Source organism: Quercus suber, unplaced genomic scaffold (genome assembly GCF_002906115.3).
Source record: "Quercus suber isolate HL8 unplaced genomic scaffold, Cork oak 2.0 scaffold_316, whole genome shotgun sequence".
Classification (NCBI taxonomy): Eukaryota; Viridiplantae; Streptophyta; class Magnoliopsida; order Fagales; family Fagaceae; genus Quercus; species Quercus suber.
In genome coordinates, this window is record NW_027069771.1 from 760,811 (window position 1) to 780,336 (window position 19,526).

The 19,526-nt window shown below is 32.6% G+C and overlaps 1 protein-coding gene and 1 long non-coding RNA gene across 5 annotated transcripts; both read right to left on the reverse strand.

Moving 5' to 3' along the window:
• Positions 1-2,312: 2,312 nt before the first annotated feature.
• LOC112022588 (uncharacterized) lies at positions 2,313-9,485 on the reverse strand. Its single transcript, XR_002883897.2, has 3 exons — positions 9,346-9,485; positions 5,291-5,572; positions 2,313-4,053 (listed from the first exon to the last, which is right to left on the reverse strand). It is a non-coding gene; the product is annotated as an uncharacterized LOC112022588 (long non-coding RNA).
• A 1,677-nt stretch (positions 9,486-11,162) lies between these two features.
• On the reverse strand, positions 11,163-18,898 carry LOC112022589 (uncharacterized). 4 transcript variants are annotated; one of them, XM_024055207.2, is made up of 19 exons: positions 18,602-18,893; positions 17,401-17,438; positions 17,303-17,325; positions 15,944-16,050; positions 15,809-15,860; positions 15,601-15,685; positions 14,433-14,523; positions 14,026-14,064; positions 13,804-13,871; positions 13,653-13,715; positions 13,427-13,482; positions 13,270-13,343; positions 13,058-13,150; positions 12,865-12,975; positions 12,637-12,717; positions 12,460-12,551; positions 12,325-12,340; positions 11,594-11,704; positions 11,163-11,499 (listed from the first exon to the last, which is right to left on the reverse strand). In XM_024055207.2, the coding sequence occupies exons 1-19, from the start codon at positions 18,692-18,694 to the stop codon at positions 11,395-11,397; spliced, it is 1,398 nt and encodes a 465-aa protein (XP_023910975.1). In that variant the 5' UTR covers positions 18,695-18,893; the 3' UTR covers positions 11,163-11,394. The 4 variants fall into 4 exon arrangements, 2 of the variants coding, with proteins under 2 accessions (XP_023910975.1, XP_023910976.1); XM_024055208.2 differs by lacking the exon at positions 12,325-12,340 and having other exon boundaries at positions 18,602-18,895; XR_010632755.1 differs by lacking the exon at positions 11,163-11,499 and having other exon boundaries at positions 11,611-11,704; positions 12,833-12,975; positions 18,602-18,898.
• Between the last annotated feature and the right edge of the window lie 628 nt (positions 18,899-19,526).

Below are 19,526 nucleotides of genomic sequence, written 5' to 3' on the forward strand. Positions count from 1 at the left end.
ACGGTTCTTGCTACCAGTTCTGCATGAATCGTGCGGTCCAACCCTGGTTTTAGGAGTTCACGGAATTGCCACATATGCCCGATTCTCTATACTTAAAAAACCGGATTTCAATCCAGTTCCCAATTTTCCCGGTCCAGTCCGAGTCTGAAAACAGTGTCCCATATTACTATATAGATTTTACTAACGTGTGGCCTAAGGACACACAAGTTTCTTCATATTTTACTATATAGATTTTATCGTGAATTCAATNAACTTTCCAAGAACCATGCGGATTCCTTTTTCATTTTCATTGCAATATCATGCAAGTTTCCGTGTGAAACCTAAAATAAATCTTTGAACATTCTTTGTGGTCAATCTTATTAGTCAATCGAAAGTGAGATGTAATATCTATCAAACACTTCCCACTTTCCATAATAGTGCATTTCCTGGAGTTGAGGAAATTTTTTTTTTCTATTTTAGCATTTTAAAACTGTTTTTTATTTTATTTTTTATATATAAATAATTTTGATGATTGAGAGGAACCTGGCTTTCCTAATTAAGGATAGCATACTATATTACTTAAAAAAGAGGGCTACATCTACTATATTTTCAAAACAAATCATAGATAGTAAATAATTATTGGTTCTAATTTAAATCTATAACTTAAATTATTTTTTTGCCTCTTCATTGCAATCAATTACAACTTGTCACTTATGATTTATTGCGAAAGTATTGTGAAAATGTTGTGGACATAGTATTTTTCTATTAATTAATATGTATTTTAAAGAGTTTATTTTTATAGACTTATTTTACTTTAAAATAAATTAGGCAAAAGTACAACAATACCTATGAACGGGCAAGTTTCAAAACAAATTATAAATAAGTTTAAAAAAACGAATAAATTGGAGAAAAAAAAAAAAAAAAAAAAAACCCTCCCTGCAATTGTGATAATGTTGTTTTTAATTATAAAAAAAAAAAAAAAAAAAAAAGGCCAACATAGACCCATAAACAAAGTTCAAAGAGAAGTCTAGTACACGTTTTTGAAAGTGAACTTTTTCTTTTTCGTTCTTTTTCCTTGACACTGATGCTGGAAAGAAGAGAGAAGGTTCCTTCTTTTTCCTTTTAGTCTAGCATGCGTTTTTGAAAGTAAAAAAAGTTTCTCTTTTTCCTATAGTTTTTCCTCTTTTTCCTTGACACTGATGCTGGAAAGAAGAGAGCAGGGAAGGGGCATATTACTGTATTAGCTTTCCTTTACCATAAACAAGTGGTAATAATTAATAAAAGTAGATATCCTTTGCCATGCAATCCCACAAAGTTCAAAGAGAAGTCTAGCACGCGTTTTTGACTTTATGGAAAAGTATAGCTCTTTAGTCTAGCACTCGTTTTTGAAAGTAAAAGTTTCTCTTTTTCCAATAGGTTCCCTCTTTTTTTCACTTTTTTCTGACAAAACTTGTCTTTTTTTTTCTTTTTTTTTTTTGCAGTTTATGATATTTTTTCAGTTTTATAGGTGTCTTTTTTAACTTTTTCTCGCAATCTTTTTTGTCTTTTTTGCACTTCACAAGCACCAAGTGGTGCTCGTTAACATTCTCCATATCAATGTTTTGAAACTCGGACAGTTTATTGAATTGGAAAAGAAAAAAGTTCAAAGTTTTTGAAGTCGAATTGAGATTAAACCAGAGTCGAACCATGATGATGTCATAATTAATTTAATAATTAATTAAAACCTATATATATATATATTAAATTTATAAAATTAGCAAAATTGACTAATATATTTATATATGTGAGGAAAATTTAATGATTTTCAAGCATATATTTAATAATTAAATAAGAAAGTTAATAAAATTAAATAATAACCATGAAAACATTAAAATTTATAATTAATTTTTGAAGTGAAGTTGAATATCTTTGAAGGATTTTAATTATAATTTTTTTTTTATTCTGTGTAAGAGATGGATAATTTATATTAAAGCTTCAATCTTTTTTTTTTTTTTTGAGTAAAATGCAAAACTGACTCTTTAAGTTTCTTCATATTTTATTTCAGTCTTCTAACTTTGCTTTTATTTATTTTAGTCCTCTAACTTTCAAGTTTATTCAATTAAGGCTTTTCCATCAACTTTTGTTATATGTTGTGATTAATTTTTCAATTTTATAAATTTTTCTTCAAATTTTTTAAATTAAAAAAATTCAATTAATGATTGAAAAATATTTTCCAAAATTTTTTTTTTTCAAAAAATTTTAACAAAAGTTAATGGAAAGATATTAATTTAAAAATTTTGAAACTTAAAGGACTGAAATGAACGAAAGTAAAGTTAGAAGACTAAAATAAAATCTGAAGAAAGTTAGAGGATTAATTTTGCATTTTAGCCTCTTTTTTTTTTATATACTGTCATATATGCATTAAATCAATTTTTGTTTTGGGACAAATATCAATTGAGAATGTATTTCATCAACACACAACGTAATCAACCATCAACATGTGCAAGACCTTCCAGCAAAAACAAATCAATTCCCCTTTTTTTCCAATTTCAAGATAATACGGCTATATTATCTTGATCATGTTCAATAGATAACACCAATATATTATTGTGGAGATAAGAATCCTGATTAATTTCCATAGAAACCTTTATCTACCTCATAGAATTCTCTCTACAACATCTTATGTGTTTTCTAGTACTTTTGAATGGTGAAGTCTTGCACTTGCATATCGATTTTATCCGAGTCTTTTTTTTTGAAGCCAAACTCTTTAGTCATTTATTGCTGAATATGAGTACAATCAAATTACAAAGCTTCCATGGCTGGTGGAGGAGAATCCTCTAACCAAATCAGTTCATCCAAATCCATTCAATGGGCCACTGAGTTTGCACTACGCCTAACAAAGCCAACCGTGTACCATCCAATTCCCTGAAACGAGCATTGTATATAGTGCAGAATGCGACCCAATGGACAGCTCAGTGAAACCTGCATCAATTGCAAATTCCAAAGCTTTCTCTCAAGCCATGATTTCTGCTTCCTTGCTATCAACTACAGAAGGGCCAAAGCTTTCTCTCAAGCCATGATTTCTGCTTCCTCCCTATCAACTACAGAAGGGCCTCCGGCCAATATAACTGCCATCACCTCCCCTTTATCATTCCGAACTATTGCTCTCATCCCAATCTCATCAAGATCGGCAAACAATGCAGCATCAAAATTGAGCTTGAACCAAGAGGATGGAGGTGGACACCATACCTCAATAGATACTGCAGGATTTGGAATCAACATTTGCATTTGGGTCTGTCGATACTCCTCTAAGACATCCCTAGCACAGTGATTCAAAGCACTGGGCTCTTGGAGCTGCTTTACCATTAACCACCACATTTCTTTGATGTCAAAATAACCATCCTTGCACCAAAAAAGCTCAAACTCATCCACCGCTAGTCGATCCAACAACTCACCCATAAGGTGAATCATATCCTCCAGACCTTGAACACATTTCTGCAGCCGAACAGAGCAGCCAGCGCATACAACTTGTGCAACATCGCATTCCCAAAGAAGATGAAGACTTGTCTAAGGAATTGTTTACATGCTTCACAGGTGTCCTCTGAAATTACTCTTCACTTTATTGAATTCACATGGGTTGGCAAAATATTCTTACATGCCCGCCACATAAAGACTTCGATTTTTTTTTTTGGTAAATGGAGCCTCCAAATCTTTGACCAGATGCGGCTCCCAAATACCCCAGTAGATCATTCTGTCCTGTCACTAACTCTGGAAATTTGTTGCACCAAATGGTAGTCTGATTTAACAGAAATTTGATAAAACTTGATTCCAACTTCATTATTGCGATAAAAAATTGCTTCAAGAGTTCAAGCGCAACTTTCAGAAACCTTTCCATAATCAGGTTTATTAATAACAATATCTCAATTTTTTACATAGATACAAATTCTTTGCAGCGCATCTTATGAAGAAAATGCAGTCTTTGACATTGAATACAAATCAGCTCCCCAGTGCTGTCTTCACACCATAAGATGCAAGTCTTGCTCTACCATACCTTAACCCCTCAAGATATGATTTAATCCAACAAACCAGTGGACCCTGGTTCCCAAAGAGCAAGCACTCAGCAACAAGTCAATGAACATTCTGAATCATCAGGAGAGAGAGAGAGAGAGAGAGAGAGAGAGAGAGAGAGAGAGGGGAGGGGAGGGGGAGAGGAGGAGGAGATTTGGAAAACTAAAGAATTAAAAGCTAGCCCTTCCAATTTGATTAAGTATTCCAAATGACAAAAAATATAGCCAAACAAAGATCTCGCACAGAATATTTATAATGAATTTAAAGTGACTAGCATCCTAATGCCTAAATGAGGTATAAATGATTTATTGAATTTACCTAAAGTGACGACCATAATAGTGAAGAGCAATATATAACAATATTTAATCAATGTTTTATAAGAATTAAATCAATCTAAAACAAATTTCTGCATACGAAAGAAAATATATTGACCAAAAGATATTTTCAAATATTTAAATTTTGCCTCCAAATATCTGCATGTTACAATTATGAATAATAAAGTCCATTTCTTGATAATAAAAAAATCTTTTATTTTTCTTGAAAAATTAAGACAATGTTCATGTTGCAATCTAATCATCACAGATTATTTAGTTGACCTAGAGTCATGTATTATTATTGCCAATTACATCTCACGTGATATTTACTTATCTTCCACATAATAATATGAAAACCTGAAAGGAGATGATAGCTCATCTGATCATGTAACTTATTTTATATCAAATGAAGTTCTGGTTGAAATTCTTGCTCACAAGCTTCATTGTGCATCAAGAGGACATATGTTGGCATTACCATAAATGCAAGGGTCATACTGAACTGCATTAGTTCATTCTTCTTATTTGTAAGTCATTGTCTTAAATGAATAATCCATAGCATATGGTAAGTGACTTTCTCACAGTGAGCGATTATTGTCGATCAGAAAATCAATATAAACCATATGATATAAGCTATATTCCTCACACATGAACAAAATGAAAAGAGAACCACAAAACAATTGTTTTCCCAAAGATATATGATGAATCCACTTTGTCACTCTATTAAAAATGAAACAGCTTTTGAGAATTATTTGGCTAACTTATGGTCATAGATGGGCGTGTGATAAACATACATTCATGCATCACAAAGGACTAAAATTTTGATTTTATTAAACAATACGTCACATCAAACTAGTTCATCAAAATGAGATTGCTCCATTTGTATCTTGTAGAGATAAAGAAAGTTTTAAACACTGAACAAAGAGAGAGAGAGAGAGAGAGAGATGACTTACTCATTATACGTATTTGAGAATTTCACCCTTTCTTAGAAGGGAAAGAGAGTACTCAGCAGTGTCAATAAGGTCATCAATGTTATATAGGTATGTCTCTTCAGAAGCCAACATGAAGATAGCACGAACCTCTGCTTTCTTAGCCAATCTTGCTGCAAAAGTGAGTGGCAGCTTTGGGGAATTGATGCTCCGCAATATCTGGCGATAAAGAGAGAGAACTTGTCCTCTATTCCTTGCCAAATCCTCTGCTGTTACCTGTATAAGATCTTCTGCCATTTATCTGCACTGGAAGAAATTTACTATGCACTTGTTTTCTAATCAATTAGTGGGGTTAAATTTATCCAATACAAAACAAAGTTAAATGTTATCACCATTAGATATATACGTTCCTTTAATTTAATGCAGACTATAAGTGTCCTTTTGAAAGAAAAAATCTTCACATAGCAGAATGATGGAAAGATTCAAGATACTGAAAAGTTTCAGTAACCCCCCATCCCCCTGCGGGTGTTTACAAAACTATCATTCAAACAAAAAAATATGAACCACCAATAGCTGACAACAGCTATAACAGCTGCTATATATATATATATATACAACCACCCCAGCAAATTTGATTCATATCTGCGCTCTCTCTCTCTCTTCAATATATCAGCTTTGTCTAACACAATGTTTTAATAATATTATGTCAACCAACTTAACATGTTCGCCTTTGGCTCCCTTCTCTTCTAAGCTAGATATGCCAAGACTTTCCTAATTCCGCCCAAGACAATAACCCAAAATAAAAACATGCATTTGTAAGTTCCTTAGAGACAAAAGATATCTAGAAACATGAACTAAATCTGCCATGCAACCACCCACTAAGGGTTCATCACAAATTTGTTTATATTATCAAGTCTACAACTCTTATTCCCTTTGCAATAATATGCTACTAGCTTTTAATCATTGGACTTTATTTGAATATCAATGCCAACAGTAATTTGGTAATCTTATATATTTTTGGATGTCTGGTTTCATAGTTAGTAGCTGAAAATGGATTTCTGTAAACTCCATTTCAGCTGAGTTTAGTTTGAGTTTTATTTAATTATCACAAAGTTTTTTATTTGTAAAAGTATGAACTTTTTCAAGGAACTTCCAATCTTTTTTATTTTTCAAAGGAGGTATCCAAGTTGTCAGTACTGTACTAGAGGTCATTCCGCTTTGGTCAGGGGGAATGAAATACACACACACACACGTATTGGACAAAGCCTATATGATTAGCTAAGAGTCATAAAAATAATAAATGTATGTATATACACCATTGTACCTAGATAAAGAAGAAAAAAAATAGCAAAACATTAAAACTTGGCTACATGGTCCAGTGGGTGGGTGGAGATAAAGAAAAAAGCCTTCACTATTCATCAGATTTCACTTTTGCATAAGATATTCTTATGTAGGGCAGACAAAACCGGGGGGAGAAGAGAAGAAGAAGAATGAGGAGAGGAGGCAATAGTGGGGGTGAGAAGCTGAGGATTAGGCGATCAACGACATGGCAGTGACTGCTGACATGGTGGTGAGTAGTAGTGACAGGGCTACGTGATTGGATTTTTATTTTTCCTACCAGCCCAGCTTTGATTACTGGCCAAAATGTCCATTTTTCTCCACTAAGTCCAGTGTAACCCATTATTGGCCGGTATTTAAAACATTACATTTAAATGGTGTTCCTATACCTATTCATTGACTAGTACAATAAGTATCGGTCAGTACAATACAGTATCAACTAGTTTGGCTAGTATTTAAGAATTCCACCAGGCCAAAAAGGAAAGAAAGGAGCGATTACCTCTTAATCAATTAATCTTGCCTCAAAGCATATTGCCACACACACAGTTGAGAGCAAGAGGCACCAACCAACCTCCTCCCCCCTCCCCCCAAAAAAAGTAGCTAGTATTCATGGACTAAGCCCCAACCAGCCGTACCAAAATTAATAAGGCTGGATTCAGAATCACTGATAACCAAACCTTAGACCTAACCCAGCCTCACCCCACTCCATTGTCATCTAGATTCTTCCCAATTGATAGGTAAGGTTGTCTCCATCTGAAACAAGCGTATGAATATTTGCATGAAACACTTCTTTTTGAACACACCTAATTCAAAGTAATACCTGCCTACAAAATCAGTGCTTAGTTTCCAACTCCATTATCATCAAGCCCATGCAAATCACTCTTACTTGAAGACATTGTATTGTTTAAGGTCCTCTTCCAGACAGCCTCTTATTGCATCATAGCTGGAATTTTCCATTATCACCAACAGCATAATTTTTTTTTCACCTCATTTTTTCTTTTTTCTGTAAGTTTACACATACACCAATGGGTTATACTCCACCCTTTCTTATGTATCATTTGAGCTAGAGCTCATTGACTATCTATATTTTATTTTCTCAATTAGTTAGAAAAAAAAAGAAAAGAAAAATGCAAAAACAAAACATCATGAGCAAAGTATTCATGATCACTAACTCTAATAATTTCTCAAAACATCATGACTAAAATGAGCAATGAATTCCTCATAGAAAATCAAACGCAATTTGAACAATTAGATTCTAGAAACAAGTACACACTTGAAATGCCTCATTGAGGACATTCACATACATGTTAAAATTTAGCTCGTCCCACAAGCATTCTTGGTAAAATGTCTATTAAAATCTTCTACAACCTCATAACAAGATAATTAACAAATTTTTATAATACAAGTAGCTCTCTTATTTCCTTAGAAAACAATAAGTTTGAAAAAAAGAAATTAATACTTCTTTAGGAAAATCCCAATTTAGCAAATCCTACTTACCCTCGCAAGGCCAACCAAGTTTGAAGCGATGTCTATTCGGGGGGAAAAAAAAAGGTTCGAAGCGATGTCAACTTGAATCTAATGAAGAATAGTGCAACCCTATCAAATAGATGCAAGACTAGAACTCGCTCTACTGATAGTAAATTAAATCAATTAGAAATAGAAAGGCATCTATTAATACGTATAAGGTATAAATGCTTACTTACATGTGCTTAACCCTTCAAACCCATGTAAGACAACCCCCAAAGAGATCTAAAGCAGTACACAAACTCCAGTTTTGGTCCACCAAAAACATCTATGTCTTAACCACATGTTTGCCCTGAATGACACCAAAATCAGATTTTTACAAATTAAGTTAAACAATCCTTAAGTCTCCAAAATAAGCTCCCATCATACCCCACTAACCCCAGTCCTAAAGACCACCAAAATAAAGTCAGAGTGTGTTTCAGGAGTTCAAATACAGTTTCTATGGCTTCTTTTGATTTACAGAATTGTTTTACCAATATTGCCCTTAACACTAGACCTTTTTAAGCCTAAAGCCCAATTTTTATGAACTCCAATAAACATAATCCTAAAATTACCAGACTTTCCCTAAAAATCATTTTTATACTCCACAAATCAGTCACTAGATAGATTTTTTGAATTCGCAAGCTTTCATCATGGCACACCAATTTTTCGATATCTTAGAAACCCATTTTGAGCACTGTTGGCCACCTTTAAAAGGATTATAATGACACCAGTAAACACTATCAAAGGGATCCTTAGGCCTCCCAACATCGTTATTCATATCTCAACCAAGAGCTACAGCTAAAATTTATGTCAAACTATGGACTTTGGCTTCAACAAGCTCATGGAAGGCTTAAAAAACCTTAAATTTTCAGAGACATTACAGCACTATAACTCAAGAACTTGTCCACCCCAAAGAAAGCTCTAGTTTCACACTTCCCTGTCTAGTTTTCTCAACACCAAGCAATCTAAACCGAAACTTGGTATTTTGAACACTACCCACCAATTAAAATCCAATCCAATCCAATTCATTTAACCAATTAGAGTGAAAAATCAAAATTTCAAACTATTCTATAAATTTTAATTCTTGTTTGGACTCATCAATTTCATATTCAATTCCCTTTTTTATACCAAAAAATTTTTAGATCATAGATTGTTGTGGATGAGAGAGATAAGGATTGATTTCTGATTAGGGCAGCTAAAGAAATCAAAAATCTAATAGCAAATAAATAACAAACCTGAGAGACACAGAAAGATTCGAAAAGTCGCGCCTTCGAACTCAACTTCTCCTTCAGAATTCCAATTCCCAACTCGCGTACAGAGTACAGAGAGATTAACGAATGAAGAGTGCCGTTATATTTAAAACAATAAGGTTTATCTTCAAATATTTATACATACTAACATATTTACCACGTCATGTACTGTATTTTACTATCTAAAATATTTATACATACATACATGTAGGTACAATTTAACAATATTTCCAACATAAAAAATAATAATAATAAAAAGATTAAAAAAAAAAAACAACTTCACTAATAAATTATGTATATGTCAAGAGCTTCATGACATCTAGATTTAGGATTTAAATACCTTCTTTCCGTTACAACTATCAAATTATCAAGAAAAAACTGACCTATATATCAAATATTTGATTCTATTTGATTCTAAATATTTGACTTATGTTGAATGTGAGAAAAATGAATATCAAGTTATGTATTCTAAGAGTACTTACTAATTTCACCTTATCTTTATATTCTAATTAGTTCTATCCTTTAGGAATCAGATTTGGTGAGATTTTGTTCCTAATCCTCTAGAGCAATTTAGTTATAGTGAGGATTAGTTTTGGGCCATCAAAATCACTACAAAGATTTCCCTTAAATGCAATAACATAATAATCGAATTTGTTCATTATTCTCTGGAGCATTTCCAAACAAAATGCTGAAATAGTCACCAATAAGTAGGGGTGTCAATTCGGGTTAACGTGTCGAGTTCGTGTCGTGTCGAGGTAGAGGTATTCAACTAAATGGCTCAACCCTAACCCAACATATTTAATAATCGTTTCATGATCTTTCAACCCTAATATGACATGTTAATGAGGCGGGTTGATCTAACCTAACCCACTTGACACGCTTAATAAACAAGTCGTGTTGGGTTGACAAGAATGTGACACAACCTATTTCAACTTACTTAATATTAAATATAACATCCATCTAGAAATAAATATTTTTTACATCCCAAAAGTAGTACATACACTTTAACTCTTCAAGTTTTCAACCCACATTCAAAATAATATAGTTCTTCTAAAATAATAATAATAATAATATTAATAATATAGTTAAATTTCCAAGTATATTAGGGTATGTAAAGTTTGTAAAGTTTCAATTTCCAATTATACTTGTAAGTTTTTTTCAATTACTCACTTTTCATTTTAATTTTAAAAAATAAGTTGGATATAAAAGGTATTTGACAAATCTAAAATAAAATGAATATTTATTTGTTATACAAGTTAAATAAGTTGTGTTAAATGGGTTGTAGGGTCTTTTTTGTAGCCCAAGCCTAAAAGGTATGGATTAGGGGCCCAATGAACCCAAGACAATGAATTTGTAGAGCGTGGGTGAAAGAGTTGGGCTGGACGTGAATTAGACAAGAGTTAATTATGGTATTTAGGGTGAACTAACATAAAAACACACTTCAAAATCTCAACAAATGGATGTCCGAAGAGNTGAAGAATTGTTGTATCACCGTGTCCATGTCATGTATGTGTCCATGCTTCTTAGGAAAGAGCTCTTATTTCCATCAAAAGGATCCAGCTTAGAAACATTAAAAGCATCCACAACTAATCTTAGGAAATTGTGAATTATGAATTTTGAATATAATTAAGGTCTACAATTCCAATTAATTTAATATTTTCTAGAGACAAGTTTTTAAGTAGTTCCACTAAATTAGCACCTGCTTATTTTCTTACCCTATATTCTGCATATCCCATTTGTTGAATACACAAACCAGAATCGCAATCAACACACTACAGTACAGCCCCAATAGCTGGTATATATGAGAGCAACATGGAAATTTTAGGCTTAGGTATCCAAGCAAATTGAGTGAGATTCATTTTATACATTTATACCTGGAATTGAGATATTTGGATATACGCATTTGCTTATATTATTCATTATATATGGACATTGCGCATTTGCTCATGGCATTACTATGTTTCTTTATCAATGACTATGTACCTATTCCAATTAAGAGAAATATAAAGGTCATACACATCTTCTAGCAAGCAATTATCTCCGGCGCTGCTTCTTTGAGTCAGGAGTTGAATGAACCTGTGCTTTCTTTCCATAGGTCTTCAGCTGAAAGTTTTCAAAGGCCTCAGACACTGCTTCCACCTATATGTAACATTTGCAAATAATTCATGGTCATAAAGAAATATCCTAACCATATAAATGACTTAGCAAAATCGATGTCTTATTTTCCACAAACCAGTTCAGGCTTCTTAGAGTACACCCTCACTATCATATCTTGGTAAAATGCAGGCAGCAAGTGGCTGATGCGATCATCTTGGATTGAGAATACCTCATCACTGTCATAATCCTGACAAAAGTCAAGCAGTTAATTCTCACAATGTGCAAGTAATATTATGTCCTCTAGAAAAAACTGTTCATGAATTATTAGTCAAACCAATTCAGTTTCAAGAAGGATTAAAATTTAAAAGCAGTGCCTTTAATACAGTTGGGATTCATTGGCATTTACCAGAATTACTGTTGATTTCTAAAGCATAAGCTATAATTCTTAGTTAACCTGCAATGTAAACACTTTTTGTATGAGGTTTACCACCTTCTACCTTGGAAATATAGTTGACCATGTAGTTAACATGAAACCGATTTATTCAATTAAGGGTTTTTAGGTTGTCATCTAATTCATCAAGGATTTTGCAAACAACATCACTAAATTCACCATGTACTCAGGTTTAAGTAAAGAATTTTCTAAGCATAAATAGTCCTGATTCCGGATATTCAATCTTATGCTAAAGTTGAAGACTACCCTCTATATCACTGAGTTTGAATTCAACATATGCTAACCTGCAGCATTATGGTTGAAATATTCCATAAAGATTGAAAATAACATCTGTTAGTCCTTAGTGAAGCTTACAGAGATCAATGATAAGCAAAAACATTATTAAAAAAATCCTGGTAGAGAATTGATCTCAGTACCTTGAAGAATTTGATGCTGGATGAGGAGAAACATGCATGAGGAAAAGATTATTTGTCAAATTAGATTAGAAGTAGAAAATTCATCAAACAGTATGCAAAGATGAACATTGCCTTCATCATAATCATTGTTTTTACCTTTGAAGAGGGTTGTTTCTTCCTCGTGTCAAATCGATCTTAACATTGCTCACAACAATATCTTCTTCTTCTAGCGTCACACCACCCGTTTTCTGGTTAAAAAATTACACTTTAGGATACTGTTTGTCCAATTTTGAGAAACAAAGACCATGGTAAAATCATATATCTTTTTTGGACCTGGGAGCAAATGATATCTTGGGGAGTGATCGTTTTGAAGTGCTCCATCTTGTCCTTTGGGACAGAGAACTCATTGCAGAACTGAGAAACATATCAAGGCAATAAAATTATATTGCCTTTATGGTTGATATTATCCAAAATTTACTCTAGGAGAAGTTAAAGATTTTGAGACATGAAGAATGTCAAACATTACTACCTCTTCCCCATCTTGCAATGGTAATAAGATACCTGATATAGCTCCCTTCTTCGAATGCGTTGGATAATGTCTCTTGCTTCCTTGAGCTCTTGGCAGTCTTGGGTATTAGAAATTTCAATGATTTTTAAGATTGTGTCATCTAACTGCACTTTCAGAGAGACAATGTCAGAGCTGTAAATTAAAACCTAGAACTAGAAGTTTCATGATAATGTGTAAAGCTCAAACCTTCCAAAATTCTGCCGGTTGATGAATTGAGGATGCAATGTCAAGACTATCATTTGCTTTTAACAGGGCATCAACAACCATGAGTTCTATTGCCTGACAAAAGATCACTGTCAAATTTAATGCATTAAGTGTTCAAATACAGATTAAAGACATCTATGCTGGAACTACTATTTTGCAGTTCAACATTAACAAATGTAGTTGGGATTTGGCACCTTCACTTTAGCATGTGTATATACTGTTCGATGCAAATCAGCACGAGTGGCAAATAACTTGTGGATTGTCAGATCTGACAAAGAAATCAAATACCACATGAAGAATATAACAACCTCTAATCTAAAAGTGATGAAAGAATTTTCAACAAATACTAACAATCCTTAGCACGGTAACATATCTCGTCACCCATAACTTGCATAGATTCCATCAACCTGCAAATTTTATTGAAAACATGGTTCTCTTAAAAGCCATTGCTTGACAAATGAATAGGGTAATAACCTAAAGTATGTGCACAATTTAAAGTAAGCCAAGTTCAAACAGCTGTACATTTGCAAATGTCACAAACTTTGATTTAACTTGAACAGAGTTCACCAATACATACCTCTCAAAATGAAAATTGCAGCCAAGACCACAAGCCCGAGAGTCCCGAACTATGTAGTCAAACCTGCAGAAGAATGACATTTATAAATTTTTTAATTTCAGAAAGAATCCAAAATGAAAAATTAGGAAAAGAAAAAATGAATTCAACTTACTTGTCAACATCTATTCCATTTCGACCATTTGCAACAATATCATACAAGAACTTCTTTTCCTTCATATTCTACATTCAAGAGAATCGTTAGAAGGAGAAATGACAATAGAAGATGCTATGAAAGTTGAATATAAAGGGACAAGCATAACAAAATAAGTCCTGAAAGGTATTATGAGATAAAGAAAATGCCAAAAAAAAAAAAATTTGGGCTATAATAACTTACTTCTGTTGAACCATGTTCAGAGCTTGCAATGATCATTTGCTGCCAGGAAGACATACATACATTAAACCCCAACAATTTCAAGTCTGTAATTGCTAGATTTTACTAATCTACCTGTATCCCCCATTCTTCATGTAAATAGAAGTACCAAGTTAAAGTCTCAGGAGTCAAAATAATCTCAGTAATTAAAAGATGTGAACAAGAAAAACATTGATAGTAAGAAAAATGGAAGTATGCAATGACACAGCCTCAGCAGAAAGAAATTCAACCAAAACAAAGCCAGTGGTAAAAGAAGATTGAAATTCATGCTTCATGAATCATGATGGGAGTTCACTAGCTGTAATAGTGATGTTCTGGGAATAATGATTGTTAACAAGAAAGGAAACACACATCTATGCATAACATATAACCTTCACTTTCGTAAGGGAGTCAGGATCAATGTCAATATTGTGCTCATCAACAATGTGGTCTACCATCTTCACAGACATATCCTCATGAGACCTGACAATGTTCAAGTAATAACCACAAAAAAAGGATTAAATTCTTGAATGAAAAGGTAATTAACAGTTGCAGTTAAAATAAAAATTAAGGAGTAATAAATTGCACTAGCCTTTGTTACAGAAAATAAAATATTATTTGACTCTTATCTGATAACAATTTAGTAAGATTGAAAAAATGGTAAAGAGCATATGCTACTAAACAGACAGTGAACAGAAGGTCTATTATCTTCAATTCTTACATAAACTCATCCTTGTAAATAGTGAACAAATGCAAAAGGGGTACAAGGTGGCACTTGTCTTAAGGTCAGGTAGCAAAACCAATTGTGAATCACAATAAAAAGAAAATCAAACTACAAGCCTCTTTGACAATCTTAATTCACTGATAGATCTTTGACCTATACAATGAATTATTAGAATTCTTATTCAATCTAAACAATTTTACTTCTTTCTAAAATATAAATTAGTATCTGCCTGAAAGAGCAATTACGAGGATGGATGAGATATAGGGCACTGTTAGAGAACTTGAGGCTGGTTCCTTTGTGCTGGCATATGCATATCCACCATTCAATAGCTTAAACAAGCTCAAGATTTAAAAACTCTGTGTACAATGTCATGACAACCATAACAGTTTACCTTAATAAAGACATGCTAATAAAGTGCTTCAGCAAATTGAATAAGCGAACTAGAAGTACAACTGACATGTGAAGTTATGGCACTAAAATCATTGTCACTTATAATCTTTGGTAGAACTATGCTGATATGACATTCAAAAGACATCAAGTTCATCTCAAAGAAACTGTTGAGAGTAGAAATGAGCACACAGGGGACAAACCTATTCTTCTTGAATAATTCTTGACTTGAATTAAATTCTTTTTGTAATTAATTTCATGTATGACAGAACATGTATAATTGATTAAGCCAAAATTATGAAAAGAAAAAAAAAAAGTTTTTTTTTGTCTCTTTAGTATGTTAGTCTAAAGATGGTGATTCCAATAGAAAGGTTATAGATGGTGAACAATACAATCTTCTCTATTCAAAATTGATGTGATCTTTTTCTTAGGATGAATGTAAAAGTCACCATGTGAAGCCATTAAAAACCCGAGGAAGAAACTCCTTCTCAAACATGTGGCTGAATGGCCCATGGCCAACATCATGCAGTAGTCCTAGAAAGACAATCAAGAGAAGAATGCATAGGGTTTATTAAAAAAAAAACTACAAGAAGAATACATAGGTTAAATCAAGTGATATGAACAAAGAATTTCTTATGATAGGTAAAAATTAGTCACCAGCAAGTTTTACTAATTTAATATCTGATCGCTCAATGCCAAGCTCTAAGCCCTGCAAGGATAAGGTTTGGATAACGATAATAATCTCATTAATAGCATCCAAAATGAAATTACAGCATAAGGACATGTTCTCACTTGACAAGTTTTAATAGTATCAACAGCTTTGCCAGCCAACCAATAAACCCCTAGTGAATGTTCAAACCGAGAATGAACTGCCCCTGGGTAGACCATGTTTGACAAACCTGTGATACAAGGAAATTTTTAATTAGTAACTAGTTTAAGCCCACTAGTATCCTTTGAAGATAATATAAAAAATGCATTGCGCTCAACATAATTTTTTGCCTGAGGAGTGCATTTGATTTAACATGCTAAGAGTGAAGTCAAAAAGACTTAGTTTTTGACATAAACTGCACAACAAAAATTATGATGAAAATAGACAAAAAGCTAAGCACTTAAGAAGTTTGCATAAGCTAGAACCTGCAAAATCAGCTGAAAGTAGAGATGCACAAATGCTATTAATATGTTGTCATAGATACCGAATTCCAAAGATGAGCTCAATATTAAAATATACATTTATCTTTTCAATTTTTGAAAATAAAGTTATGAAAACTGATTTAATATGAGACTTACTTTCAAATTATTATAAGATAAACAGCCAATAATGTGAAGTGCCCCTCATGGTTCATAACACCTCATTAAAGGATATTACCTTTAACATTGATTTAACTACAATATGAACCATGAAAATGATATTATAGTAAATCAAACCTACGATTATGACAAAAAAATTATAATAATTAATATTTTAAAATTTGTCTTTCAATTGCTACAATAACTGCATCAGAAATCTTTAATCAGTGGCATAGATTGGTTCATTGATTAATTTGTGTGAAAACCACAACAGAAACTGTAGAAAGTGACAAGAAATGTAAGAATTAAAATTCAAAAAAATTTAATTAACATTTAAATTCCAATAAAAAAGACTAGCCTCATCACACGCGCAAAGCACGTGCGATGAGGCTTTTTTTTTTTTTTTTAGTGGTCCTATTTTGTAGAAAAACTATTTGTGTTTTTATTTTTTATATATAATTTTTATTTTGAAAATCTAATTTATAAGTGAATAAAGTAATTTGAAAATTAACAGGAAAGTTGTCCTATTTTTTAGGCAATATTTTAATGGGAGTTAGAATTGCATTTTTACCAAATTGTCATTTAGTTTTATCTCTACTTAAACATAGGAGTATAGGAGCATTTTTGAACTAAAAAATGAAGAATCCAAACAAGAGAACCTTAAATAATAGTATAGATACTTGACATTAAATTTCTTCAAGAACCTGGTAAAATAGATTACTATATTTTGCCAGTGAAATAAATAATAAATATTCGGTAGATGTGCACTTAATTATTTATAAATCTAAATTTCCTGATAGTTAATTCAGGTTAATCTTAATTGTTCCAAAAAAAAAAAAAAAATTCTAGTAAAGGCTGGCTCACCAAGCTGCTTTAGCTCACGAAGCCTGCAATAAGCAGTAAAATCGTCAAAGAATAGTTCATGAAATAAGAAAAACAACCATTACATTCAACAAACTTGCCTCTGAAACTCCTCAGTATCTATGAACTTCAGAGAGATCTGCAAGAAAACATAAGAATGGTGACTCGACCATATATACTAAGAATGGTTAATGAGAACAGAATTATTCATAATGTAATGCATATTAAAAAGAAAAAAAGTTTTATAGCCAGTGCTTAATTTCTTAAACAGAATCTTTATCCAATTTCAGGGAGGAAACCAATTATAGATACTTTCCTGAATAAAGACGCCTCATCAAACCATTAGGTTGATGATCTCAAATCTACATCCTTACCTATTTTATTTACTTCTCTTATACTTTGGTATGATTTAAAAACCTGAATTTCTAATGATTTTGTTTAATATATATTTCAAATCAGCGTATTTTTGTGCAAGGATTATAGTTTTGTTGAGCAGAATCATCATGATTACAGAGACAAAGTAGGAAAAAACTATTCACTCATTTTACCTATTGAACATTCAATAGTTTTACTCTGTTCTGAATAAGATTGACTTTAAATTCTTTCTTTACATATTCAAATTTTCAAAATAAAAATTTACATGTTCAAATAATTAATCTAATAGTTGCTCAAAATCTCATAGAAAATTTTCATTCATGAAAATCAAATTCCAAATCCTGAGCTATTTCGTAATTTCACTATCATATTCTAGTTGAATCAACTCAAATCAGAACGATTCAAGTGAGTAAATTGCAATTCTGAAGCTCCAAAAGTTATCAATGCATATTTCATATAAGTAAATCTGTGTTCCGCAAATAAGCCAAGTTAAAACAGAAAACACAAACACATATGAGGATTTGAGAAGCAAAATATTGCATAAAATTACTGAAAACACAATTTCGTAGCTCTTAAATTTAGTTACGCAAAAATAATTGAAGAATTACACATCTCTCTAGGCTATGAACAAAGTCAAAGCAGAAAGCACAAACAAGAACAAGAACTATGCATTTCTCTAAAGCAGAAAACACGAAAGCAAAAGCAACAAAAACAAATCACAAATAAAAAAGTCATCTAGTTTCACTTCAATCGACTCCATCGCTACACTAAAGCTCCAAAGGATACGAATCCAAAATTCCTAAACTAATTCTACATTTCTCAGTGCTATAAACCAATTCAAAGCGGAAAAACAAAGACAAAAACACAGAAACCAAAGGCAAAAGCAATGATTCAAGAAGAAGAAGAAGAAAAAGAAGAAGCTTATACCGGCTCGAGATAGATGTTGCCATGAACGTTGTCGTGGACTTGCTTCAACAAACGCCGGTCCGTCGAGTCTTCAAAGTTGGTAGTAAGTCCCATTGTTCGCTCAGTACAACTCTGTGAAACTTCAGAGAAAGAAAGTAACGAAGAAAATGGAGCTCTGTTTGCTAAAGGGAAAAACGAAACCTAGAGGATGCTAGGGTTTTGAACTCGAACACAGAGAGAGAGAGAGAGAGAGAGAGCAATGCTATGCAGAATGAGAAAGGTAACTGAAAGGGAAGCGTGTGGGTGTGTGTTTATATATGCAGAGTGAATAGGAATTTTGGAGTGGTGGTGGTGGTGAAATAATGCCGCCAAATGGTATTCTCTGTTTGTCTACTTGAGGGCCTAGCGCGTGTCATGCACTATCCAGTCGGGTCGGTCAAAATTCACCCTTGGTTTCCAAAGTTTACTAGTAAGCACTTTTGGGTCTATAAATTTTCATTTGAGCCCTATTGGTTAACAACAAAATCAACCATTTTTGCTGCAACATGATTATGTGGCAAATTGTTATTGGTGGAGTAAAAAAATGATAGATCCATATGACTATATGGGTATATTAACTTCACAACTCACATTCGTCACGTGAACAAGTTGTGACAAAGCTGTTAATTCTATTATGGTCAGAGCATAGTTGATCTTAATAAATAGGCGCAATTAATTTGAAACTAGTAACGTTCATTTGAAACATCCTAAATTAAACTAATAGTAGGTTTTTTTTTTTTTTTTTAGAAACCAATAGCGCTCATCTGAAAATTCCTAAATTAAAGAGACTATTTTAAAAAAAAATTTAAGGACTAATAATACTTTCCTAAGTAAACTATAGGAACTACTAGTCCACCACAATATTTTCTCCCCAAAACATATAGATCACACTATTTTTAGCTACTAT